Here is a 27,543-nt window from a genome sequence, read left to right as displayed (position 1 = left end):
CATAGGCAATCCCTCGCAGTGAGGATGACTTGCTTCCACGCCAAAAAGGGATGAGTTCACAGGTGTTTCAATGAAGGACCTACTACTCCAGATCCTGAACTACATCTTGAAGGGTGGAAGATGCCTGGGCGTGGATTTTTTTAACGTGCGGTGGCCGTTGCACACCAGCCACCACACGGGCTTGACAGAGCTAGGTCTTGGTCCAGTGGCAGGGATTACCCAAGACGACTGGAGACTGGCTCTGCTGCACGGACCTAGCGCGCACACATATCGCAGTGTGGGCTGGCCCGTGCTGCTCCTGGGCCCTCCCCTCTTCTGGGTCCTGAATTCACGCCTCTTCTGGGCCCCGATCACTTCCCTCTACAAACACTTGCCACTCCTTCACCCCTCCTGCTGTGCCTGCCCGCACAGCAATCAGCGACCTGGCTTCGCAGCCGTCGCCCTCCTGCAGCAGCACGCGCTGCTCCCTGCAGTGGACCACCGCAGCATGCTGCCCCCTCCAATGGCCCCAGCCTGCTGATGGTCTTGCAGGCCAGGACTGCGCCGATTTCTGGGCCAGGCCGCCTCACGCTGCTCCCTCCAATGGCCCCGCCTGCTGATGGTCTGTCCACTATTTTAATAGAAAGACCTTGCAATTATGAAGTGCCTTTCACAGCCTCAAGGTGTCCCAAAGTACTTCACAGCCAATTAATTACTTTTGAAGTGTCATCACTGCTGTTTTGTAGTTAAACACGGCAACCACAGCAAGGTCCCACAAACAATACTGGTATAAATGACCAGATAATCTGTTTTGGTTGAGGGATAACTGTTGGCCAAGACACTGGAGGAACTTGAAACATTAACTCTGTTTCTCTATCCACAGACCAGCATATTCTGTTTTTATTATCACTGGGAGAACTTCCCTGCTCCTTTTCCTTATAGTGCCATGGGATCATTTACGTTTACCTGAACAGACAGACGGGGCCTCAGTTTGTCTAATCCAAAAGATAACACTTTTGACAATGCTGCTTTGCCTCAGTACTGCACTGAACATAAGAACATAACAAATAGGAGCAGGAGTAGGCTATTTCATCCCTCGAGCCTGCTCCGCCACTTAATAAGATCATGACTGATCTGATCATGGGCTCAGCTCCACCTCCCTGCCCACTCCCCATAACCCTTTATTCCCTTATCACTCAAAATTCCATCTATCTCCACCTTAAATATATTCAATGACCCAGCCTCCACAGCTCTCTGGGGCAGAGCATTCCATAAATTTACAACCCACTGAGAGAAGAAATTTCTCCTCATCTCAGCTTTAAATGGGCGGCCCCTTATTCTGAGACTATGCCCCTTAGTTTTAGTTTCTCCTCTGAATGGAAATATCCTCTCTGCATCCACATTGTCGAGCCCCCTCATTATCTTATATGTTTCGATAAGATCACCTCTCATTCTTTTGAACTCTAATGAGTATAGGCCCAACCTACTCAACCTATCCTCATAAGTCAACCCCCTCATCTCCGGAATCAACCTAGTGAACCTTCTCGGAACAACCGCCAATGCTTCCTTCCTTCAATACAGAGACCAAAACTGTATGCAGTACTCCAGGTGTGGCCTCACCAATGCCCTGTACAGTTGCAGCAGGACCTCCCTACTTTTATACTCTATTCCCCTTGCAATAAATGCCAACATTCCATTTGCCTTTCTGATTACTTGCTGTATCTACATTAATAACTTTTTGTGTTTCATGCACAAGGATCCCAAGGTCCCTCTCTCTGTACTGCAGCACTTTGCAATTTTGCTCCATTTAAATTATAATTTGCTTTTCTATTTTTTCTGCTAGAGTGGATAACCTCAAATTTTCCCACATTGTACTCCATCTAGCAAATTTTTGCCCACTCACTTAGCCGACCTATATCCATTTGCAGATTTTTTTGTGTCCTCCTCACAATTTGCTTTCCTACCCATTTTTGTATCATCAGCAAACTTGGCTACATTACAATCGATCCCTTCATCCAAGTCATTAATATAGATTGTAAATAGTTGAGGACCCAGCACCGATCCCTGCGACACCCCACTAGTCACTGTTTGCCAACTGGAAAATGACCCATTTATCCCGACTCTCTGTTTTCTGTTAGTTAGCCAATCCTCTATCCATGTTAATATATTACCCCCAACCCTGTGAACTTTTATCTTGTGCAGTAACCTTTTATGTGGCACCTTATCAAATGGTTTCTGGAAATCCAAATATACCACATCCACTGGTTCCCCCTTATTCACAGTTACATCTTCAAAGAACTCCAGCAAATTTGCCAAACATGATTTCCCGTTCATAAAATCATGCTGACTCTGCTTGATTGAATTATGCTTTTCCAAATGTCCTGCTACTGATTCCAGCATTTTCCCGACAATAGATGTTAGGCTAACCGATCTATAGTTTCCTGCTTTCTGGTTGCCTCCTGTTTTAAATAGGGGCATTACATTTGCAGTTTTCCAATCCTGAAGTGTAGGCCTAGAGGGGGTTTTGAACCCAGAACCTTCTGCCACAGGGACAAGTGAGCGAGTACTGAGCAAAGCTGACACTGGTAACTTTTGCACAAAAGCAAAATACTGCGGCTGCTGAAATCTGAAATACAAACAGAAAATGCTGGAAATCTCAGCAGGTCAGGCAGCATCTGTGGAGAGAAACAGAGTTAACGTTTCGGGTCTGTGACCCTTCATCAGAACTGGAAAAGTTCGGGATGTAACAGATTCTTAAGGAAGTGCAGTGGCAGTGAAAGGGGGGAGGGGAGGAAAGAACAAAAGGGAAGGTCTGTGATAGGGTGGAAGGCAGGAGAGATTAAGAGGCCAAAGGGATGATGGGAAAAAATGAGATGCTAATGGAACAAGTTAAGAAACAAAAGATGAGTCTAGATGGGGTGTGAATGGCAGAATCATCACCAGCTGCCATGGGAACGAAAGGGTAAAAAAGGGTGGGGTGGGTTTGTTTAAAAAAAGGGAAAAAAATATGGGCAGAGTTTATGGTCTGAAACTGTTGAACTCGATTTTGAGTCCAGAAAGCTATAAGGTGCCTAAACGAAAGATGAGGTGTTGTTCCTCGAGCTTGCGTTGAGCTTCATTGGAACAGTGTAGGAGGCTGAGGACGGAGAGGTCAGAGTGGGAGTGGAGCATAGAATCATAGAAGTTTACAGCACAGAAAGAGGCCATTTCAGCCCATCGTGTTCGTGCCGGCCAACAAGCAGCTATCCAGCCTAATCCCACTTTCCAGCTCTAGGGCTGTAACCCTGCAGGATACGGCATTCAAGTACTTTTTACATGTGGTGAGGGTTTCTGCCTCTATCACCCCTTCAGGCAGTGAGTTCCAGACTCCTACAACCCTCTGCGTGAAGAAATTTCCCCTCAAATCCCCTCTAAACCTTCGAGCAATTACTTTAAATTTACAATGTAACTATTTGTACAGCACTTTTTTTGACAAACAGGCGTCTGTCCTACCCCGCCTCTCCTGCCGGTACTGCACTTTTTTGACCGACAGGAGACAAGCCCCACCCCCTGTCAAGCACCGCCCCCTCCCCCCCACCCCCGACCCCGGCCGAATCATTCCATGAACGCGATACCAAGAAGCAGGACTTGAGGCTCCGACTCGCTCCCCCCACCCCCCCGCACACTGACCTGGGCCGATAACAGCGGGGGAGGGGGCCCGATGGTGGTGGTCCTGGGCCTGATGGTGTGAGAGAGGCTGGGGGGGGGGGGGGCCGGGGAGAGAGAGAGGCTGGGGGGACAGGGGAGAGAAAGAGAGAGAGAGTCTGGGGGTGGGGGAGAGAGGCTGGGGGCGTGACAGACTGGAGGGGTGAGAGGCTGGGGGGGTGAGAGAGAAAGAAAGACTGGGTGGGGGGGGAGAGTGAGAGAGAGAGAGAGAGAGGCTGGGGGGGAAGAGAGGCTGGGCGTGTGAGAGACTGGAGGGGTGAGAGGCTAGGGTTGAGAGAGAGAGAAAGGCTGGGGGGGAGAGAGAGAGAAAGAGAGGCTGTGGGGAGGAGAGGAAGAGAGGCTGGGGGAAGAGAGATCGAGAGAGAGGCTGGGGGGACGGGGAAGAGAGAGGGAGCCAGTGGGGGAAGAGAAGCTAGTGAGAGGGGCTGGCGGGGGGGAGAGGCTGGGGGGTGAGATAGAGAGAGGCTAGGGGGTAAGAGAGAAATGAGGTGGGGAAGAGAGAGAAGCTGTGGGTGGGAGAGGCTGAGGGGGGAGAGAGAGAGGCTGGTGGGTGAGAGATAGAGGCTGGGGCGGGGGGGGGGCGGGGGGAGAGGGTTGTGAATCTGTGGAATTCTCTGCCCAAGGAAGCAGTTGAGGCTAGCTCATTGAATGTATTCAAATCACAGATAGATAGATTTTTAACCAATAAGGGAATTAAGGGTTACGGGGAGCGGGCGGGTAAGTGGAGCTGGGTCCACGGCCAGATCAGCCATGATCTTGTTGAATGGCGGAGCAGGCTCGAGGGGCTAGATGGCCTACTCCTGTTCCTAATTCTTATGTTCTTATGTTCTTATGTTCTTATGAGAGAGAGACACGAGGGGGCGGTGGGGGTGGGGGGGGGCGCAGGAAGACGAATCACGTACTTTCAACCCCTGTTGGAGTGGATGATATCCAGGTGTCACGACATTGTCACTATTCATTTTATACCCAATAAACCTGTTAACATTCTGTACACAATACTTGCCCCATCTGTGGTGGGGTGAGGGGGGTGGGGGGATGTACTTGGACTGGGGTAAGGCACTTGGGCTGGGGGAGGGATGTACTTGGACTGGGGTAAGGCACTTTGGCTGGCCCTTGCTGTCTACTGGGGAGCTCTGTCGTCTGTCACTTCAGGAAGTCAAGATGGATCGAGTTACAATTTGCAAAGTCAGTGAGACCTTGGGATGGGCGGTTCCAGTTACACATTCCTGTGAAACTTCAGGGTGTAGATTATCCTCCAAGGGACCAATCAGAAACAAAGGGTGGAGAATGTTGGCAATTTTTGTCGTACAAATAATTCATCCTTAAATTTATGCTCCCTTGTTGTTGACCCCTCTGCTAAGGGAAATGGGTCCTTTATGTCCACTATATCTAGGCCCCTCATAATTTTATACACCTCAATGAGGTCTCCCCTCAGTCTCCTCTGTTCTAAGAAAAACAAATCTAGCCGATCCAATCTGCCCTCATAGCTAAGATTCTCCACTCCCGGCAACATCCTCGTAAATCTCCTCTGTATCCTCTCCAGTGCAATCACGTCCTTCCTGTAATGCAGTGATCAGAACTGCATGCAGTACTCCAGCTGTGGCCTAACCAGTTTTTTTATACAGTTCAAGCATAACCCCCCTGCTCTTGTATTCTATGCCTTGGCTAACAATGGCAAGCATTCCGTATCCCTTCTTAACCACCTTATCTACCTGGCCTGCTACTTTCAGGGATCTGTGGACATGTACTCCAAAATCCCTTTGTTCCTCTACACTTTTCAGTGTCCTACCATTTAATGTGTATTCCCTTACAGTTACGGACTGAACAGAGGTGTTCTGCAAAGCAGTCACCCAATCTGCTTTTGGTCTCCCCAATGTAGTAGAGGAGACCACATCGTGAGCAGGAATCCAGTATAGTAAATTGAAAGAAGGAAAGTAAATCGCTGTTTCACCTGGAAGGAATGTTTGGGGCTCTGGATAGTGGGAAGGGAGGAGGTAAAAGGGCAGGTGTTGCATCTCCTGTGCTTGGTAACTTTAATGTAGGAGCTGATATTTCTGCTAAAATAGTGGACAGAGGAATGTTACATAGCCTTCATCCACTTATATCTGTAGCTGCTTGACTTCACTCCCAATCATAGTGTAAAGGTTTGTCCTTCCCATCTGCAGTGTAGCCTTTGACATTGGGTGGGCTTAATAAAGCTTGACTAAAAGGACAGAAACTCTGTATCAATGTGACACAATAAATAAATAGGAATGTGAGGGAAATGTATAGGGAGATTATAGGATGATAGAGTGAGAAAGTAAGGTGCACAAATACAGCAAAAAAAAGCATCAATGGGCAGGAGATGTGAAGCCCAGAGAATTCACATTTAGGCTAGTGAGAATAGAACTTAAATTAATTAATTTACCAAGAGCATTTTACTGTAACCTAGAAACATCTCTGTTACAGCGTAAATGGGTTGCAATACAATACTTACCAGTTAATGGCAACTCTGTTAATGGATTCATGCTTATTGCCCCTTCCATTACATTCAGGTTTTTTTGCACTGTACTGCAAGGGCTCATCCTCCGACACATGCCAATTAATTCAGCCAAGAAGGTTGTTTTTACATAGTATTACATAGAATATACAGCACAGAAACAGGCCATTCGACCCAATCAGTCCATGCCAGAGTTTATGCTCCACTCTATATTCTCATCACTATCTGGGTAAAGAAGTTACCTCTAAATTCCCGATTTGATTTCTTCCTGACTATTTTATATTGATGCCCTCGAGTTTTGCTCTTCCCCACAAGTGGAAACACAGGCCTAGAAATTCTGGAGCACCCCGTTTGGGGGCAGTAACACTTGTGAGGTGCTGGACTTTGCGCAGAAGTCTGGCCTCTTGCGGTAAATTGGGGTTACCGCCCCCGAAAAGAAGTGGAGCGCTCCCCCTTCCTTCCTGGGGCGCTGGCGGGGCACATAGCTCAGCTACGCTATGCACTGGCCCGCGTGGAGCTGCCGCATAGGAGGAGCTCTTCCCTGAATGCATGCTCTGCAAATTGGGAGCCCACCTACCTGGACCACCGGGGAGCGGGTGCCACGCGATTGGCGATCGTGACACGGATCTCGCGTCCAAATCGTCACCGGTGCGGAAAAGAAAAGCGGAGATTTTTTTCAGGAGCAGCCGGCCACCCCCCCCCTTTATATTTCGCCCCGCTCGCGGCTGGCTGCCTGACATACATCCACCGAATCTGTCACTGTCTTCGCCTGGCACAACTTCAGGAAGCGATATCCAATTTAGGGTCCAGGGCGCTAACGGAGCGGTGCGCACAGCGATGATGTCACAATCTCCGGCACAGGAGAACAGGGCGCAAGTGAGTAATTATGTGACCTCCTTCTTGTTCTTACCAAAATGTGACAACTCACACTCATCGATGTTGAAATTCATTTGCCAATCATACACCCATTCTGCAAATTTATTCCCGTGTGGGAATTATGAAGTTGGAATGAATAGAGGAGCAGATGAGATAAATCAGGAAATAATATTAAGTGATGTCAAACTTGGCTTTTAAAAGTCTGCAAGTTGAATGAAAGCTTGCAATACGTCTCTGCCACCCTGCAAATGGTGGCTGGGAGATATGTGAAATCACCCAATGGTGACATGGCAGAAAATATTTACCTCCCAAACGTGCTTTCACTCTGCACCTCTCGCATGGTGATTGAGCCAGGAAAGAGAACTTGCCATCAACAACAACGACTTGCATTTATATAGCACCTTTAAAATGAGTAAAATGTCTCAATGCGCTTCACAGGAGCGTAATCAGACAGAAATTGACACCAAGCCAAAGAAGGAGACATTAGGACAGGGGTCAAAGAGGTAGGTTTTCAGCAGAGTCTTAAATTGGCTCAGAGACGTGGACCATATACAGCAGACACATCAAATTGCTGGAGAAATACCACCAACGATGTCTCCGCAAGATCCTGCAAATCCCCTGGAAGGATAGATGCACCAACATCAGTGTTCTCGATCAGGCCAAAATCCCCAGCATCGAAGCACTGACCACGCTCGATCAGCTCCTTTGGGCAGGCCACATTGTCCGCATGCCCGACGCAAGACTCCCAAGCAAGCGCTCTACTCGGAATTCCTACACGGCAAGCGAGCCCCAGGTGGGCAGAGGAAATGTTTCAAGAACACCCTCAAAGCCTCCTTGATAAAGTTCAACATCCCCACCGACACCTGGGAATCTCTGGCGCAAGACCGCCCGAAGTGGAGGATGAGCATCCGGGAGGGCGCTGAGCACCTCGGGTCTCGTCGCCGAGAGCATGCAGAAAACAAGCGCAGACAGTGGAAGGTGCGTGCAGGAAACCAGACTCCCCACCCACCCTTTCCTTCAATGACTGTCAGCCCCACCTGTGACAGAGACTGTAATTCCCGTATTGGACTGTACAGTCACCTGAGAACTCACTTTTAGAGTGGAAGCAAGTCTTCCTTGATTTCGAGGGACTGCCTATGATGATGAAATTGGAGAGATTTATGAAGGTAATTCCAGAGCTTAGGGCCTAGACGTCTGAAGGCACGACCACCAATGGTGTGGCGAATCAAAACATGCTTCGTTTGAACATTTTGCTTAATGACAAATTCCTTCCCAGAACCACTTGAGAATGTATGAATCTGTGGCAACAGAAAAGCCTACTGGGCCACAACACATCCGTTCTTTTTTATTCAGTTATTTGGAATTCAAATCTGGTAACCGGTCCTGCTAACTGAAGTGGTGCTCAGGACTGCTTCACAATTAGATGCCTGCTGAACCAAATCCTTCATTGTGAATTATCTCCTGCATTCTCTGCGTGTGAAAGTGGATTCCTAGAGAGATAACAATGTGTTGTCCTTCTGCAAATACTATTACAATTACACTGTACAGGTGTAATGATTAAGTGATGGAATTATATTTGAGTTCACATGCTGTTGCAGCACAATATCTAATTAGTGCATACTGCGACATTTGCATGCCGTGGAAACATACACAGTCTGTGCATGATAGCAAGGAGAAGACATGGACACTGTGAATGGTTGCTCAACACCCCAGTTTATTTGGAGTTTTGTACTGCAGAAAAACTCATGGCATACTGAGTGGAACAGTTGCGTATGGCTCAGAGCCAGCTTCTAGTCGAATTGTACTATTGTCTCTATTGATACATCACTCGCCAATCAACAACAACAACTTGTATTTATATAGTGCCTTTAATGTAGCGAAACATCCCAAGGCGCTTCCCAAAGCTTGGTCAAAGAGGTAGATTTTAAGGAGTGTCTTGATGGAGGAAAGAGAGGTAGAGAGGTTTAGGGAGGGAGTTCCAGAGCTTGGGGCCTAGGCAACTGACGGCACGGCCACCAATCAGAAGAAAAGAATAGTATCACATGACCACATTGCATCATTGTGCCCTGATTGGCGACAGAAGGTATTAGAGGAGAGTATACACAATTTAATAGGGAGAAAGCAACAGTAAGATTTCATTAACACCATTCACTTGCTGCTTGTTCAGTGGAAACTTCACAAAATGTACTGTCTGTGGTAGAGGTGGGATACCATCCATCATCGATGTCGAGGCTCGTGTATAAATAGTACCCTCTTGGATGAGGTACCAGCGGGTATTTGGGTTCTGGGGCACCGTACCCCAGTATGAGGCAACTTCAGGAAAGGGGGACCGAATCCATGGGTTGTATATGTGAATCGTTAGCGGATTTCCCATGATTACAGTCACAACAAAAGTGTTGTTATTCCTGCAACAATATCCTCTGCATGATTCAGACCTGAGTGGTTTTGAACAACAAGCTTTAATATACATTGATTAATTCTGTAACGGTATTGCTCTTATACAACTATTCTGCAGTGTTACATTAATTAGCAAGCACTTCCTCCACGAAATTGATGATGATCAGGCTTGCACCTTCATGGGCTACCTTGAAGGCAAATGCACTTGTCATTATCCGAGAGCTCTAATGTTTGGAAGGAACAGCCGCTAACTTTATACTATTCGGCTACCATGGGCTGCATGTACTCATAACAGTATTGTTTTATTATCCCACCAAGCTAACGCCCCACTGAGCTGATTATGCAGCGTCCTAATCTCCTCGGTCTCCATCTCTGTCTTACAGGCTTGTTATTGTCCTCTGGAATATGTAAGCTCTATTCGTCAATCATTCCAGGTGAAACAGCGATTTACTTGTATTTCTTTCAATTTAGTATACTATATTCACTGCTCACGATGCGGTCTCCTCTAAATTGGGGAGACTAAATGCAGTATGGCAGACCGCTTTGCAGAACACCTCCTTTCAGTCCGTAAGCGTGACCCCGAGCTTCCGGTCGCCTGTCACATTAATTCTCTGCTCCACTCCCACTCTGACTCTCCATCCTCGGCCTCTTACACTGTTCCAATGAAGCTCAATGTAAGCTTGAAGAACAGCACCTCATCTTTTGTTTAGGCACTTTACAGCCTTCTGGACTCAACATCGAGTTCAACAATTTCTGGACTTGGGGAAGTCCAGAACCAGGGGTCACAGTCTACGGATAAGGGATAAGCCATTTAGGACCGAGATGAGGAGAAACTTCACTCAGAGAATTGTGAACCTGGGGAATTCTCTATCACAGAAAGTTGTTGAGGCCAGTTTGTTCGATATATTCAAAAGAGAGTTAGATGTGGCCCTTAGGGCTAAAGGGATCAAGGGGTATGGAGAGAAAGCAGGTATGGGATACTGAAGTTGCATGATTAGCCATGATCATATTGAATGGTGGTGCAGGCTCGAAGGGCTGAATGGCCTACTCCTGCACCTATTTTCTATGTTTCTATGTTTCAGGCCTTTATCTCTGCTCCCATTTTTTTTCTCTTTCCCATGGCAGCTTTTGATGATTCTGCCATTTACACCCTATCTAGACTCATCTTTTGTTTCTTAACTTGCCCCATTATCATCTCCTTTTGCCTTGCACCATCATCCCTTTTGTCTCGTAATCTCTTCTGCCTTCCACCCCATCACAAACCTTCCCTTTTGTTCTTTTGTCGCCTCTCCCCTTTCTCTGCCCCTACACTTGTTTAAAAACCTGTTATATCTCTAAACTTTTTCCAGTTCTGATGAAGGGTCATCGACCTGAAACGTTAACTCGGTTTCTCTCGCCACGGATGCTGTCTGACCTGCTGAGTTTTTCCAGCATTTTATGTTTCTATTTGTCAGTGCTTGGTTCTTTACCGCTTGTTCCATAACACAACTTGTCATCTGCAAGCTCAACTAGTACATCGCAAGGACATTTTAACTTGCTGTACACAAGGCAGGGTTCAGTGGGCAGATGATCAACTAGTAATGCTCAAGATTCAAGCATGAATATTCTGCCATGTTAACGATTGTGTGTGCTACATATGTGCAGGCAGATGTAAGTGCACATGTAAATGTGTGAGTGCATGCAAATATGTGCACACGTGTACTTTTCCTATTCAGGCGAGAAAGAAAAGGTCAAGCTAATCATTGTCAACTTGCACAGTCATTACATTATATAATTATAGTCATTACAGACTAGCCTTGCCTTCTTTATATTAAATATATATTAATAACTAGTGCTTTTCCTTTAACTTCCAACTCACTCAGCCCTTTGAGGCAATGCAAAGTTAAATCTTGAATTCCTGGATTGTGGTTGAGCCATGGTAGCTCCTGTTTGTCTGGTCTGACCTTGACAATTACCAGTTCCTGCACTTTGATTACATGTCTCAATGTTTAGTCAACTCCGATGCCATCAATTCCCTCGATCTATCTGAAACAGTGCTTTTCAATTTGGATTTTATTTCCATTTTTTACAACTAGCAGAATTTTAAAAGATTGCCTAGACGTATCTTGAAGTTTGTGCAATCTTAAAGGGGATTTCAACATTGATTGAAATGATCAATGATCTGGGGAATGAAAGCAGCTACAAGACCAATGTCGGCACATGATATGTTTGAGACTCATTGTTCAGGTTGAGTTTCCGTCTAATGACCATCCAATCCAACAGGGGACAAAGCTTCTCAGTATAAGCCATCTTCTTCAAATAAAGTAGCCAGGGGGAAAATTTGTTAACAAGTAGAAATACTTTAAATACAGATGCAACAGTTTGTACAAGTGTATCTGGTGAAAAACCTATTCATACTAGTTGCATTGTGATGGATGTTGTGATAATCTGGAACAATTACAATAGGTACAGAAAGAAAGACTTGCATTTATATAGCGACCACTGCATGTTCCAAAGCACTTTATAGCCAATGAAGTACTTTTTGAAGAGAAGTCACTGTTGCAACGCAGGAAACATGGCAGCCTATTAGTGCACAGCAAGCTCCCACAAACAGCAATAGGATAATGACCAGATCATCTGTTTTTATTGTTATGCTGATTGAGGGATAAATATTGGCCAGGACACCGGGGATAACTCCCCTGCTCTTCTTCGAAATAGTGCCATGGGATCTTTTACATCCACCTGAGAGGACCTCGGTTTAACGTCTCATCTGACAGTGCAGCACTCCCTCAGCACTGCACTCACTGGAGTGTCAGCCTAGTTTTTTGTGCTCTGGAGTGGGACGTGAACCCACAACCTTCTGACTCAGAGGTGAGGGTGTTATCCACTGAGCCACTGGCTGACACTAGAAGTCACCTCCTGTGGCTATGTCACTGGTTGTTGGTGAAGCATTACTTAACAAGTAGAAAGGGGAACACAGTGGGGCCAAAATTGGTCGAAATTCCGCCCCCTACCGCCCAAAAAATTTTGACCAATTTTGTTCTCTTCGGTCTCGGCGGTGTGAAACAACATACCACCGAGAAATGGGCGGACCTTACATATTGACCAATTTTGGGCCCAGTGTGTTCTCCATGTGATCTCCTGGACTGGTTTTGGTAGACTAAGGGGGTCAGAGAGGAATTTTCCATTGTATTTCTTCCCTTATTAGCCCTGGGGTTTTAGTTTTCCTCAGTTTTTTTGCCTCTCCCAGGAGATTACATGTGTAATGTATTTGCTTCATGGGTTCTTTGCTTAAGAATTCATAGCAACACATTGCTATTAAGAACTAGTTGGTATATTAGCAAAGGCTTAACAATCACACTACACATCCACCGGGCTCACAACCACCTGCCTCATCGTGGATTCCCTGAACCCAACTGGCTGGGGCTTTATTGAGTTTTGTGAACATCATGTGACTGACTAAACCACTCGCAACTCAACAACTCTACAACTATTTTTAGTTGAAACATTAATCAAATGCCTCCTTTTGGCAAGGGCACTAGAACCCACAAATTAACACTGTAGGCTTTAACAAAACTTTAAATCAAATTAAAATTTGGTTGCCGAGGATGATGATGCACTCCAGTCCCTCCAGCGCCCATGTCTCGTGGAAGGCCGCGAGCGTACCAATGGACACCGCGTGCTCCATCTCCAGGGATAACCTGGCTCGGATGTAACCTCGGAAGAGAGGCAGGCAGTCGGGCTGAACGACCCCCTCGACCGTCTGCTGCCTGGACTGGTTAATAGCCACCTTGGCTAGGCCCAGGAGCAGTCCTTTGAGGAGGCCTTCTGACCTGCCTGCTCCCCTCCGCACACGATGCCCAAAGATCAGGAGTGTGGGACTGAGGTGCAACCAGAATTTGAGGAACAGCCCCCTCAAATATCGCAACAGGGGCTGCAACCTGATACACTCCACATAAACATGGAACACGGATTCTTCCAGACCGCAGAAATTACAGGCGGCCTGAGAGTCCGTGAACGGACTTAAAAACTGATTGCACGGGACTGGCCCATGCAACATCCTTCAGGCCAAGTCCCCAATAAATAAAGGGAGGACTCCCACATAGTGAGCACTCCATTGGGGACCCCTGCCTCTTCCGGACGGCAAGATGGTGCGCCATGGCATGTCTGGACAGCAGACGAGGATGGCAAAGTGGAAAGTGTGCAAGAGCAGCTCGTACAGGAATCCCCTCTGTGCAGAACTGAAAGGCACGGAGGGGATTTCCCGGAGGAGGCTCACGTTGTGAAACGCCGGCACCCGAGGGAGGTTTTGGGGCTTGACGCTGATGAGGAATTCCATCCGGATGGGTGTCAGTTCGGACAGAATCGCCCCATGTGCTTGAGCCTCCTCGACGCACCTAGTGGAGTCAGGGCCCAGTGCTGTTTTTCGCGACTCGATGGCATTGGGCACGCGCCGGACGTTAGCCCAGTTTAAGCGCCGTGCCAGTTCTTTTGGTGCCATCCAGCCTGCTCCTCCGCTATCGAGCAGGTCCCGGACCCTGGTCACCTTGCCAAACACAGCCCTCTTGTCCGCCTGCTACCTAAAACCACGGTCGTGGAGGTACGGATTCCTGAGCAGCGGCTCACGAAGGACAGCCGCCAATCCAATCGGGGGAGAGCTGCGCTTGGTGGTAACTTTGTTCCAGACCCTGATGAGTTCCTGGTAAAAGGCAGGCAGCCCCCACATGGCGGTCCTGATGCCCCCCAGGCTCACAAACAGGAGCTGCGTGTCGTAATTGAGGCAGTACTGCTGGCGGAAGAAATACGTCCCCAGTGCACACCATCTAGGAGGGGGCTCGACATACAGGTATCTCTGCAGGGTCTGAAGATGGAAAGTCACAGCCTGGGTGCTCACGCACACCAACGCCTGACCGCCCTCCCTAAGTGGGAGACTCAGAACCGCAGCAGGGACCCAGTGCTTCCTGTTGTCCCAGAAGAAGTCGACCAGCTTCTTCTGTATCAACAGCTCCGCAAATGTTTGAGCACACAGGTGCATACATTACAACATGGTTTTGGGATGGAGGGGGTGGGGGGGTGGGAGTGGGAAATGACTGGTCATGGTGCTGCCGCCATCATGAGTGTGGGGCTCGTCTTTTCCTGCCTGTCATTTTCGTATGTTCATAGTGTAACAATTCTGGATCAGGGCTACCTCACTTCGGAATACTTCAACATGAAGGGGACTGCCAATTGGGTTTGTGACAGGCTGGTATTTGTCAAATTTTGCTTGAAGAGGTTTAACTTCATTTTTCCATGGTTGGACTGAAGTACTGACTTAGTGATATTTAGAACATAGCTATATTTGCACAAGAAATGGCAAAGAGCTCCTGCCACAGAATGTGTCGATATACCTCTCTTCCAAAATAAATCAATTGTATTTTGATTTAAAAGTGGAGCTGTTGAAAATACTGAGAGGCATGTGTGTAATTTGTTCAAATGTTACTGCTATTCCACAGCCAGAGAGAATTTTACCAGAATAAATTCTCGCTCTGCAGCGTAACCATGATCCACGTGGCAGAAGCTACCTTTTCTCGTAGTATCTTTGCAAGCAGACCACTCCATGGTGGGCACAGTTGCCAACCCTCAAGGATTGGCCTGGAGTCACCAATAATTGATGATTAATCCCCAGGTTGCTGCCACGAGCATACCCCGGGAGAAAAATCTGGATATTAAAAAAGTCTGCTTTTATTTCATTTTCTATGAACACTTCTGTTTAATAGTTATAAAGATATTGGAGATGGAAAAAAGGTAGTTTGACACTTGCAAACTGAAGACTGGTGGCTTCCTGTTCAGTGTCATCTAATTGGGTAATGAACAGTTTTTTTTTGCTTTCTAATTAGTGTGGGAATGCCTTGATGATAGAAATATTGGCCGACCAATGGCGAGAGTTTTGGGGTGGGGCTGTTGGAGGTCATGTGATCAAACCTTCAAGAATCATGTTTGACAAATTTGCTGGAGTTCTTTGAGGATGTAACGAGCAGGGTGGATAAGGTGGAACCAGTAGATGTGGTGTATTTGGATTTCCAGAAGGCATTCGATAAGGTGCCACATAAAAGGTTACTGCATAAGATAAAAATTTGGGGTAATATATTAGCATGTATAGAAGATTGGTTAACTAACAGAAAACAGATTCGGGATAAATGGGTCATTTTCCGGTTGGCAAAGAGTAACTAGTGGGATGCCACAGGGATCGGTGATGGGGCCTCAAATATTTACAATTTATATTAATGATTTGGATGAAGGGACCAAGTGTAATGTAGCCAAGTTTGCTGATGATACAAAGATGGGTGGGAAAGCAAGTTGTGAGGAGGGCACAAAAATATCTGCAAAGGGATATAGACAGGCTAAGTGAGTGGGCAAAAATTTGGCAACTGGAGTATAATGTGGGAAAGTTTGAGGTTATCCACGTTGGCAGAAAAAACAGAAAAGCAAAATTAAAATTTAAATGGAGAAAAATGTCAACTCTGCAGTACAGAGGAACTTGGGGGTCTTTATGCATGAAACACAAAAAGTTAGTATGTAGGTACAGCAAGGGGGATAGAGTATAAAAGCAAAGAAGTCCTGCTACAACTGTGCAGGGTATTGGTGAGGCCACACCTAGAGTATTGCGTACAGTTTTGGTCTCCTTATTTATGAAGGATATACTTGCACTGGAGACAGTTCAGAGAAGGTTCGCTCGGTTGATTCCTGAGATGAGCGGGTTGACTTATGAGGATGGTTGAGCAGGTTGGGCCTGTACTCATTGGAGTTCAGAAGAATGAAAGGTGATCTTATTGAGACATATAAGATAATGAGGGGGCTCGACAAGATAGATGCAGAGAGGATATTTACACTCATGGGGGAATCTAGAACCAGGGGGCATAGTTTTAGAATAAGGGGTCACCCATTTAAAAATGAGTGAGGAGGAATTTCTTCTCTCAAAGGGTTGAAAATCTATGGAATTATCTTCCCCAGAAAGCTGTGGAGGCTGGGTCATTGAATATATTTAAGACGGAGATAAACAGATTTTTGAGCGATAAGGGAGTAAAGTGTTATGGGGAGCGGGCAGAGAAGTGGAGCTGAGTCCATGATCAGATCAGCCATGATCTTATTGAATGGCAGAGCAGGCTCGAGGGGCCAAATGGCCTACTCCTGCTCCTATTTCTTATGTTCTTAATATGTTCAAACAGAGTTGTCAACACGAACAGCAGGACATACATTGCAACCAACAGCTCCCAATTGCAGCCTGACCATTACGGATACATAATGAGCAGAGCATCTCTGCAGTGACTGAGGCTCACGTCTGCCTTCCAGCAAAGTGGTTATGAAACAAGAGAGAGAGAGGCTCAAGAATGGATTTGCCTGCCAGTCTGTCTGTCCTTTCCACCCCTCCCACTGCCCCTCCACTCACGCCCTCCCCCCCTCCACCCCCCAGATTGGTGGCAACCGCCCGATCGCACGCCAGCCCGATCCAGCAAGCTGCACGGGGCGCCCGTTTGACACCCGCAGCTTACCGGTTCTATTTAATTGAGACCCTGGCCTAGAAATGACTCCGACCTCTTCGCTCCCGGCATTGGTTGGCGGTCACCGCACTCTGCCGATCGGCCGACCGGTGGATCAAAATCTTGCCCGGTGCTTCCATCATCACCTGCAACAAGTGGAAAGAATTGGGGGGGGCGGTGGATATCAAATGTGTGTACAGTAGTTCTGGCTGATTTCTCCATTGACGCATGCAGCTGGGGTTCCGCCTCCCCTCCCACCATCCACCCCTGGGCTCATAGGTTCGATTGCTGTCACTTTATCCCAATAGTAGCCCTAGCATTAGGCATTGTGTTTCATCTGTGAAAATAAGATGAGAGACTTCACCGAACGCAAGTCCCAGTAACAAGGTGCCAGATTAGGAAAAGGGGAGGTGCAAAGAGACCTGGGTGTCATGGTACATCAGTCATTGAAGGTTGGCATGCAGGTGCAGCAGGTGGTTAAGAAAGCAAATGGCATGTTGGCCTTCATAGCAAGGGGATTTGAGTACAGGGGCAGGGAGGTGTTGCTACAGTTGTACAGGGCATTGGTGAGGCCACACCTGGAGTATTGTGTACAGTTTTGGTCTCCTAACCTGAGGAAGGACATTCTTGCTATTGAGGGAGTGCAGCGAAGGTTCACCAGACTGATTCCCGGGATGGCGGGACTGACCTATCAAGAAAGACTGGATCAACTGGGCTTGTATTCACTGGAGTTCAGAAGAATGAGAGGGGACCTCATAGAAACATATAAAATTCTGACGGGGTTAGACAGGTTAGATGCAGGAAGAATGTTCCCAATGTTGGGGAAGTCCAGAACCAGGGGTCACAGTCTAAGGATAAGGGGTAAGCCATTTAGGACCGAGATGCGGAGGAACTTCTTCACCCAGAGAGTGGTGAACCTGTGGAATTCTCTACCACAGAAAGTTGTTGAGGCCAATTCACTAAATATATTCAAAAAGGAGTTAGATGAGGTCCTTACTGCTAGGGGGATCAAGGGGTATGGCGAGAAAGCAGGAATGGGGTACTGAAGTTGAATGTTCAGCCATGAACTCATTGAATGGCGGTGCAGGCTAGAAGGGCCGAATGGCCTACTCCTGCACCTATTTTCTATGTTTCTATGTTTCTATGTTTCTATGTGTCCCTTTTCACCCTGTACGAACAGCATCACAGCTTCCAGTCCTTGAGGGAAGTATTCAGATGTTTCATCTTTTCCTATCTCACCCACACAACCAGCAGGAAGCTTTGAAATTATCGCTTGCTACACTGCAGGTATTCAGAAGCAATTTTATCTGGTTTACATCTTATAAATGGTTTTAGTAAATTAGAGCTTTGAAATCCCTCGTGACTTGATGGCTAAATTCCAAACATGGCGTGTGACGAAGCTGTGCCGGTTTGAATGTTCTGTGTCTGGTCCCCAATCTGTGCTTGGTTAACGAATTGCAGTGAAGGTAGCAGTGGGGGCGCAATCATTGGCCGATGTGCATTATATGTCCTTACTATACAGTATAGATGCACACGAGGCCCATACTTGAGAGAAGGTCAATCCGTGACCAGTTACCTTTATTACCAAGACCTCAAGTGATGAAGGTGGGTGGAGCTTCCCCTTTTATACCTGAAAGTCCAGGTTAGGAGTGTCTCCCACAAGTTCACCCCAAGCGGTCAATGTTCTCAAGGTGTACAACTTAGGTCAGCTTATACATGGGCTACAATGATAGTTGAATACATGACATCACCTCCCCCCAAAGTCTTATTGGGATCACAGGTTAAGTCTCTCTGGTGGTTTAAGCTCCCTTTGTAGAGCGCCTGAGTTGGGGCTCTGGTTGTTGGGCGCTGGCCTGAGTGTCTGCTGTTTGCGGTGCCTCAGGCCAGTCCGGACTGCCCACAGTGACTGGGCTCTCCTCCACTTGGTTCCGGTGTTCGGTCACCTGTGGTGGAGTAAACTCTATGTCGTGTTCTTCCCCTGCTTCCTCTATGGGGTTGCTGAACCTCCTTTTAGTTTGATCCACGTGTTTGCAGCAGATTTGTCCATTGGTAAGTTTAACGACCAAAAATCTATTCCCCTCTTTGGCAATCACAGTGCCTGCAAGCCATTTGGGCCCTGCAGTGTAATTAAGGACAAAAACAGCATCAATACATCGCGCCCTCGCATTCCTGTCATGGTAGTCACATTGTGACTGACGCCTGCTCTCAACAATTTCTTTCATAGTAGTGTGTTTAAGGGATAACCTGGTTTTGAGCGTCCTTTTCATTAGCAGCTCTGTGGGTGGAACCCCTGTGAGCAAATGTGGTCGGGATCTATTGGCCAACAGAAGGCATGATAAGCGGTAGGGAACCCCCTTGGATTCTGAGCATCCCCTGTTTGATTATCTGCACTGCTCGTTCCGCCTGACCCTTTGAGGCCAGCTTGAACGGTACCATTCTGACATGGTTGATTCCATTGCCTGCCATGAAGTCCTGGAATTAAGTGCTTGTGAAGCACAGGCCATTGTCGCTGACCAAGACACCCGGTAGACCATGGGCGGCAAACATTGCCCGTAGACTTTCTAGCATGGCAGAGGATGTGCTTGAATTTAAAATGGCACAATCAATCCCTTTGGAGTAGGCGTCTACTACAACCAAAAATATTTTTCCCATGAAAGGACCTACGTAGTCCACATGGATGCGTGACCATAGCTTGGCAAGCCGGGACCAGGGGCTAAGGGGGGCTTCCTTGGGTGCGTTGCCCAGCTGAGCACATGTGTTGCACCTGCAAACACAAAGTTCCAGGTCTGCATCTATCCCTGGCCACCAAATGTGTGATCTGGCAATTGCCTTCATCATGACAATGCCCGGGTGCTCATTGTGAAGTTCTCTGATAAACACCTCTCTGCCCCTCTGGGGCATGACTGCTCGGTTTCCCCACAGCAGACAATCGGCCTGAATCGAGAGTTCATCCTTGCACCTCTGAAACGGTTTAAATTCCTCAGGGCATGCCCTGTACGTGGCTGGCCAGTCCCCATTCAGGACACATTTCTTAACTAAATACAGTAGCAGGTCTTTATTTGTCCAGACTTTAATCTGACGGGCTGTCACAGGTAAGCCTTCACTTTCGGAAGCTTCAACAGCCATGACCATCTCAGCATCATGCTCAGTTGACCCCTCAGTGGTGGCTAGTGGTAGCCTGCTGAGTGCATTGGCACAGTTTTCAGTGCCTGGTCTGAGCCGAATTGTGCAGTCATAGGCGGCTAACGTGAGTGCTCACCTCTGTATGCGGGCCGATGCATTCGCATTTATGGCCTTGTTGTCGGCCAAAAGGGACGTTAGGGGTTTGTGATCTGTCTCCAGCTCAAATTTCCTGTCAAACAGGTACTGGTGCATTTTTTTTACTACATATATACATGCTAGCACTTCCTTTTCTACCAACCCGTAGCCCCTTTCAGCTTGGGACAGACTTCTGGAGGCAGAAGCTACCAGCTGTAACTGACCAATGGCATTCACATGCTGCAACACACACCCGACCCCATAGGACGACGCATCTTACACGGGTCATATAACGTTAACAGTTTGTTGGAGCATAACAAATTGCGTGCTCTATCAAAAGCCCTTTCCTGGCTGTCCCCCCAGACCCAATCGCAACCTTTGCGTAGGAGCATGTGTAGTGGCTCTCACAGCATGCTCAATTTGGGAAGAAAGTTACCAAAATAGTTTAGGAGCCACAGGAACGAACGGAGCTCCATCATGTTACGGGGTCTGGGTGCTCTCTGGATCGCTTCCGTTTTGGACGCAGTAGGTCTGATCCCGTCTGCTGCTATCCTCCTCCCCAGGAATTCTACCTCTGGAGCCAAGAAGACGCACTTCGCCTTTTTCAGTCGCAGTCCTACCCGGTCTAGTCTGCATAGCACCTCCTCCAGGTTGTGGAGGTGTTCTTCAGTATCACGACCCGTGATGAGGATGTCGTCTTGAAAAACCACCGTCCTTGAAATCGACTTGAGGAGGCTTTCCATATTTCGCTGAAAGATCACGGCGGCCGAACGAATCCCGAACGGACACCTGTTATACACAAACAACCCCTTGTGTGTCATAATGATGGTCAGCTTCTTCGACTCACTCACCAGCTCCTGGGTCATGTAAGGTGAGGTCAGGTCCAATTTTGAAAAAAGTTTGCCACCGGATAGCGTCGCAAAGAGGTCCTCCGCTCTCGGTCGCGGGTATTGGTCTTGGAGTGACACCCGATTGATGGTGGCCTTGTAATCACCACATATCCTGACCGACCCATCCGCCTTGAGCACCGGCACAATCGGACTCGCCCAGTCACTGAATTCAACTGGCGAGATGATGCCTTCCTTCAGCAGGCGGTCCAATCGCATTCTATCTTTTCCCGCATCATGTACAGCACCGCTCTGGCCTTGTGGTGTACGAGCCTGGCATCCGAATTTATGTGAATCACTATCTTGGCCCCCATGAAAGTGCCGATGCCGGGTTGAAATAGTGAGTCAAATTTGTCCAGGACCTGTGAGCATGATACTCGCTCCACAGAAGAAATTGCATTGACATCCCCCCATTTCCAGTTCATGACAGCAAGCCAACTCCTCCCCAGTAGTGCGGGACCGTCACCCGGGACAATCCAGAGTGGCAACCTGTTTTCCGAATCTTTGTGGGTCACGACTACTGTGGCGCTGTCTAGCACCGGAATGATCTCCTTTGTATATGTCCGTAGCTGTGCGTCAATCGGCAATAATTTTGGCCTCCTGGCCTTGGACACCCACAACCCTTCGAACTGTTTGATTCCCATCAGGGACTGGCTGGCCCCCGTGTCTAGCTCCATTAATACTGGGATGCCATTGAGGAGCACTTTCATCATTATCGGTGACATCCTGGTATATGAACTGTATATGTGCTCCACATGAACTCACTGAACTTCAGCTTCCAGCGATTTCCCCCAGTATTCATTTGGCCTCAGAGCTTACATCGGGCCCGTCCTCCTCGTGCATCAACCTGGCTGCAGGCTTCCTGCACATACGCGCCAAGTGACCACTGACGTTGCAGTTTCTGCAGGTATATTGCTGATACCTGCAAGCTCTGTCTGTGTGTTTGCCTCCACACCTCCAGCATGAGCTGGAGGCCCCGTTGTTGGAATCAAAAGGTCCATTACCAGTCGATCGTTTCTGACTGTCTCTGTAACTGTCCTTAAGCGCACCATTAACAGGTGTTGATGGCCCCATTACTGGCCGCATTGTCCATTGCGATGGCATGAATCGCTGTTCAGCTAGCCATTGTCTCTGTTGAATTCCCCTTTTGGGTTCGACTACATGCTGGGGCATGTCCGATTGCCCTTGTCTGCCTAGAGAACCGTGTGCCGCGTTAACAATGTTGACTCACTGGTCGTTTGCCGCATTTGAGCCAAGATTTTTGTCGTACATCATTCTGGTCTCTTCCTCCTCTGAGATAAATGTCGGGGCTATCAGAGCCGCCGCTTCCAAGGTCAAGTCTTTGGTCTCAATCAGTTTCCTGAAAACCGAATGCCCTCAATAAAAACGTCTTGCAGCATCTCCGCTCTGTATGCATCTGGGAACTTACATAGGCTCGCCAGTCGCCGGAGATCTGCCACGAAGTCTGGAACGCTTTGCCCTTCTCACCGCTGTTGCGTATAAAACCAGTGTCTCGCCATGTGCATGCTGCTCGCCGGTTTAAGGTGTTCCCCGATCAACTTACTGAGCTCTTCGAACGTCTTGTCCGCCGGCTTCTCTGGCGCCAGAAGGTCCTTCATCAGGGAGTATATTGTTGATCCACAAACCGTCAGGAGATGAACCCTGTGTTTGTCGGCCGAATCCTGTCCCAGCCATTCCTTTGTGACAAAATTTTGCTGTAGTCTCTCAATAAAGTCGTCCCAATCATCACCAACATCTCTGTGTACCTCTCTTCTGTGCTGCTAGTGACTATGCTCGCGTGGTTTAAATCCCAGTTTCTCATCGCCAATGATATGTCCTTACTATACAATATAGATGCACACGAGGCCCATACTTGAGAGAAGGTCACTCTGTGACCAGTTACCTTTATTACCAAGATCTCAAGTGATGAAGATGGGTGGAGCTTCCCCTTTTGTACCTGAAAGTCCAGGTTAGGAGTGTCTCCCACAAGTTCACCCCTAGCGGTCAATGTTCTCAAGGTGTACAACTTAGGTCAGCTTATACATGAGTTACAATGATAGTTGAATACATGACAGTGCACCTCGACTGAGGGGAGAGAAACCGCCCACTGCTGGTTGTTGTGAAATGTCCCTCACTGGATGTGTGGAGATGAGGTCAGATTGGCTCTGCGGCCTGCTTAGAAAGGTCATTTGGACGAGGTATTGGAAGGCTGCCATGGAAACACACTTCAGAGTTTGCGAGCCCCTTCAGGAGTGGAATGAAGGAGAGAAAATTGATTTAAAAGCTGTTGGACTCTCACCCTACTTGTTCTCACACAATTCTTCCTTTTTATCTCCTTCCCCCACAGAAAAACCACGAATGAACAGTATTCTTACTTCTGCGACTGAACCATACGATCTGTCTTTCTCGAGATCCTACCAGAGTCTGTCGCATCTTCCACCATCTTATGAATCTGCAGTCAAATCTGACTTAAGCAAGTATTCTTCACTAAAACGACTAAGTAGGTGTCCCATAATTTTCCATTAACATTATTTTGCATCATACCTAGGAACTCAGAGCTGGTAATTGATTTTATTATTCACAGCCGCTACTTTTCAACCGCTTCAGTCTTGCAGTGTCCCAGGTGCTACACCAACAAGAGTGGCAACTGTTCAACTTCATGGTGACCTATCATTCATTGATGGTCAAGCTCTTATTGTCAATAGAACGTCCAATGATCAATGTAGCTCATTGCAGGGATGGAGAAAGTTAAATGTGCTCTTACCTCACCTTATGCCGCCTCTCCTTACTGTTGCCTGAGCACAGACTTTGTTGGCCATGGCGCAAGACAAATGAAGTATAATTGCTTCCTGCAGGGGCACCAAATAAATACCCCTCTTTAAGTGGCTAGCAACAGTGCCCCTGGTAGAAAATATGAACTTTGCCACCTGAAGCGGAGGCTGCCATTTTTTCAGGCTACAGGTAGGCTAATTCTTCATCCTGCCCAAAGGGCCCAGTGATGTGGTGTCTTGATTTCTGGCTTGTTTAGACTGTTGGGGAAAGCACAAAGGCTCTGTTACCATGGGGTCCACCCTGCAATGTGAGTGGAGTCCATTTCACAGCACCAGGAGTTCCAGAGTCTTAAAGAACCACCTTTTCGTGAAGTAGTTCTATGTGGTAATGGGCATTCATCGTGGGCCCTGGACCCTGATATTGTAGTTGCAATAAGAAGTCAGGGTCTGCAGGTCAAGCCTTCCAGAGGAATCTGGCCACAATAACAAGAACAATACAAAGTCCAAAAATCAAAGTAACATAAATGCTACAAGGGGAAGAAAGAAATTTAACAAATTAAAAATAAAATAACTGAAGATAGTGCACACAAACTTGCAGAGAGAGAAATAAGAACATAAGAACATAAGAAATAGGAGCAGGAGTAGGCCATTTGACCCCTGTAGCCTGCTAAGCCATTCAATAAGATCATGTCTGATCAGATTTTGGACTCAGCTCCACTTCCCTGTCTGCTTCCCATAACCCTTTATTCCGTTATCGCTCAAAAATCTGTCTATCTCTGCCTTAAATATATTCAATGACCCAGCCTCCACAGCTCTCTGAGGCAGAGAATTTCATTGATTTACAACCCTCTGAGAGAAGAAATTCCTCCTCATCTCAGTTTTAACTGGACGGCCCCTTATTGTAAGACTATGTCCCCGAGTTTTAGTTTCCCCTATGAGTAGAAATATCCTCTCTGCATCCATTTTGTCGAGTCCCCTCATTATCTTATAAGCTTGAATAAGATCACCTCTCATTCTTCTGAACTCCAATGTGTATAGGCCCAACCTACTCAACCTATCTTCATAAGTCAACCCCCTCATCTCCTGAATCAACCTAGTGAACCTTCTCTGAACAGTCTCCAATGCAAGTATATCCTTTCGTAAATACAGAGACCAAAACTGTACGCAGTACTCCAGGTGTGGCCTCACCAATACCCTGTATAACTGCAGCAGGACTTCTCTGCTTTTATACTCCATCCCCCTTGCAATAAAGGCCAACATTCCATTTGCCTTCCTGATTACTTGCTGTACCTGCATACTAACTTTTTGTGTTTCATGCACAAAGACCCCCCCCCTGAGTCTCTTTGTACTGCAACACTTTGCAATGTTTCCTCTTTTAAATTATAATTGGCTTTTCTATTATGGAACAACACAAAAGAGAAGCAGAACATGCTGAAAAAGCAAAGGAAAAGGATTAACAATAAAATGAGGGAATAAGGATTTCAGAAAACACCAATATAATTACATTTTAGAATAGAAAAGGGAAAAGAAAGTGGAGCCAAGATTGGAAATATGGAGAAACGAAACAAAGTGCAAGATATAAAGAAATGAAAAAAAGGAATTCTAAAATATATAAAGAAAATTATCAAAAGTATTTTTCTTAAATGCATGAACCACACTTATACCTAAAAAATAGGAATTCAAAAAATAATGTAAATATAAACAACTGAAAATAAAATGGAGAAAACACAGATGGCTGCATTTTGCACTGGGTCTTGAGGCCGAAATTCACTCCTGCCCAAAACAAGTCGCATCGACCGACCCCTCAAACTGAATTTAAAAGGCGAGTGTGCTACCCACTGAGCCACAGCTGACACTGGGTTACACGGATCCATTAAGAATGTAGGGATGAATAACCTGATATTATCCATCTTTTCCAACCACCAGAAAATCCAGAGCCTTTTAGAGAATTTTGGCCTTATTCGCACGTCATAAATCACTAAATCAGACTGCCAGATTGAGCTAAAAGAAAAGAAATGTTACAGCAGCTTACAGTCTGTACATGTACTGTGAATCAGTCAGGTCCACGGCTCAGAAGGAATGAACAGGCCCTTGAGATACAACTCCAGCAAACCCTGCAGTACTTGTGTGGTTTATCCATGGAACGCGGCACCAAACACCCGGGGAATTGTAACTACTTTGCTGGAAAAAAATAGACAGATCAAGTTTCACATTGGACAAGTGAGCAAAGGGAGATGTATGTACCATGAGAGTTGCAGTTACTCTACTGATGCCTGTCTGCTTCAGCTATGTTTTTTCATTGATACCTGTCTTCATGGGAGATTTTTCTGACAGTATTTATCTGTAAGAATGGCAGTTCATGCATCCCACAATCAAATGCATTCAACATTGCACATATCTCTGCATGAATATCTGATGCATAATTCTGTTTCGAAATGAAAACATAAATGACTGCTGTGTACAGTGAAGGCACAAACGTCATCTATGCCATGTATATTATTGAGTGAAGCTTAAAGTCTATACAGTTTAATTGCCCGAAATAAAATTGCAATTAGGGCTGCTGTATTTTTTACCAAATCCAGAACCGGATGGAGGGGGGAATGAGGAGGTGGGCTTATGACAAGGACGTTTATGGGGTTTTTTGCTGCTGTTGAAAATACGAGCAGTGCCTCCACATCACAAGGCGCAGCAAGAGGTAAAAAGTACATGCCTCCTCTTCAGGCTATTGGCATCCAGTTTACACTGTAGAAATTTACAGGCATCTCATTTAAAAATTGGACTGCTTGATCAAAAGCTGGATAAGTGGCCGCCCTAACTGTGATACTGCAACCTTTCAGAAATGTGAAATATTTGGCGGGTGGGTAAATGAAGCCATTCTAAAAAAGGTGTTTTGCATCCTTCCTGCAGGTGAGAAGGAGATCGATGAATACTATATGAAAAGACGGCACCTCCCAGACTTGGCAGCGAGAGGAACCTTGCCTCTCCACGTTATGAAAATGAATCAGGAACACAGTAACTACAGGGAGAGGCCGAGGCGACCAGTACGGGCCATGTCACAGGACAGGGTCCTGTCTCCGGAGAGAGACCTGCCTCAAGAGTGCGTCATGTCTTACGAGCGCATCCTGTCTGATGAACAACTGTTGTCAGCTGAACGTCTTCAGTCCCAGGATCCTCTGCTCTCTCCGGATAAAGTTATGTCCCTCAAGCGTTCTGTTTTCCGAGAAAAGGCCATGTCCAGGGCTTTGTCCCAGTCCCACACAGATGTCTTTGTATCCACTCCCGTCTTAGATCGCTATAAGATGACAAAAATGCACTCGCATCCCAGTGCCTCAAACACTTCGTACAATACCTTAACTACGAATCAAACGAATCACACTGCTGCTAAGCGACATGCCTTTGCTTCACGTCGGCACAACACAGTGGAACAGCTCCACTATATCCCAGGACACCACCGCAACTACCATACAGCCAGCAAAACAGAAGTAACTGTTTGATCTTAAAAAGCGCGGCACCGATTCCACGATAAAAGTCCGGAATATTTGCCAGTGAGCCAGAGGACAATGGCACTGTCAGACCACACTAATTACGCGCGCCCTAATTTCTGACATGTTTATCCGAGCAAATGCATTTGTTTATCTAAACAAAGTGGCATACTATATGAGGCTTCAGTCTTTCCAGAGACACTTAACATCAGT

At 46.9% G+C, this 27,543-nt stretch overlaps 1 protein-coding gene across 1 annotated transcript in view; it reads left to right on the top strand.

Moving 5' to 3' along the window:
• LOC139227102 (protein shisa-6-like) overlaps positions 1-27,342 on the top strand; it is a 567,191-nt gene extending 539,849 nt beyond the window's left edge. The window contains exons 7-8 of the mRNA XM_070858169.1: positions 23,425-23,577; positions 26,756-27,342. Coding sequence (XP_070714270.1) covers positions 23,425-23,577; positions 26,756-27,342 — 740 coding nt within the window. The remainder of the gene's footprint in view (positions 1-23,424; positions 23,578-26,755) is intronic.
• Positions 27,343-27,543: the final 201 nt, after the last annotated feature.

The sequence above is a fragment of the Pristiophorus japonicus genome, chromosome 16, assembly GCF_044704955.1.
Source record: "Pristiophorus japonicus isolate sPriJap1 chromosome 16, sPriJap1.hap1, whole genome shotgun sequence".
In the NCBI taxonomy this organism is placed as follows: Eukaryota; Metazoa; Chordata; class Chondrichthyes; family Pristiophoridae; genus Pristiophorus; species Pristiophorus japonicus.
The sequence above is the reverse complement of the archived record's forward strand: the minus strand, read 5'-3'. Positions and strand labels throughout refer to the sequence as shown.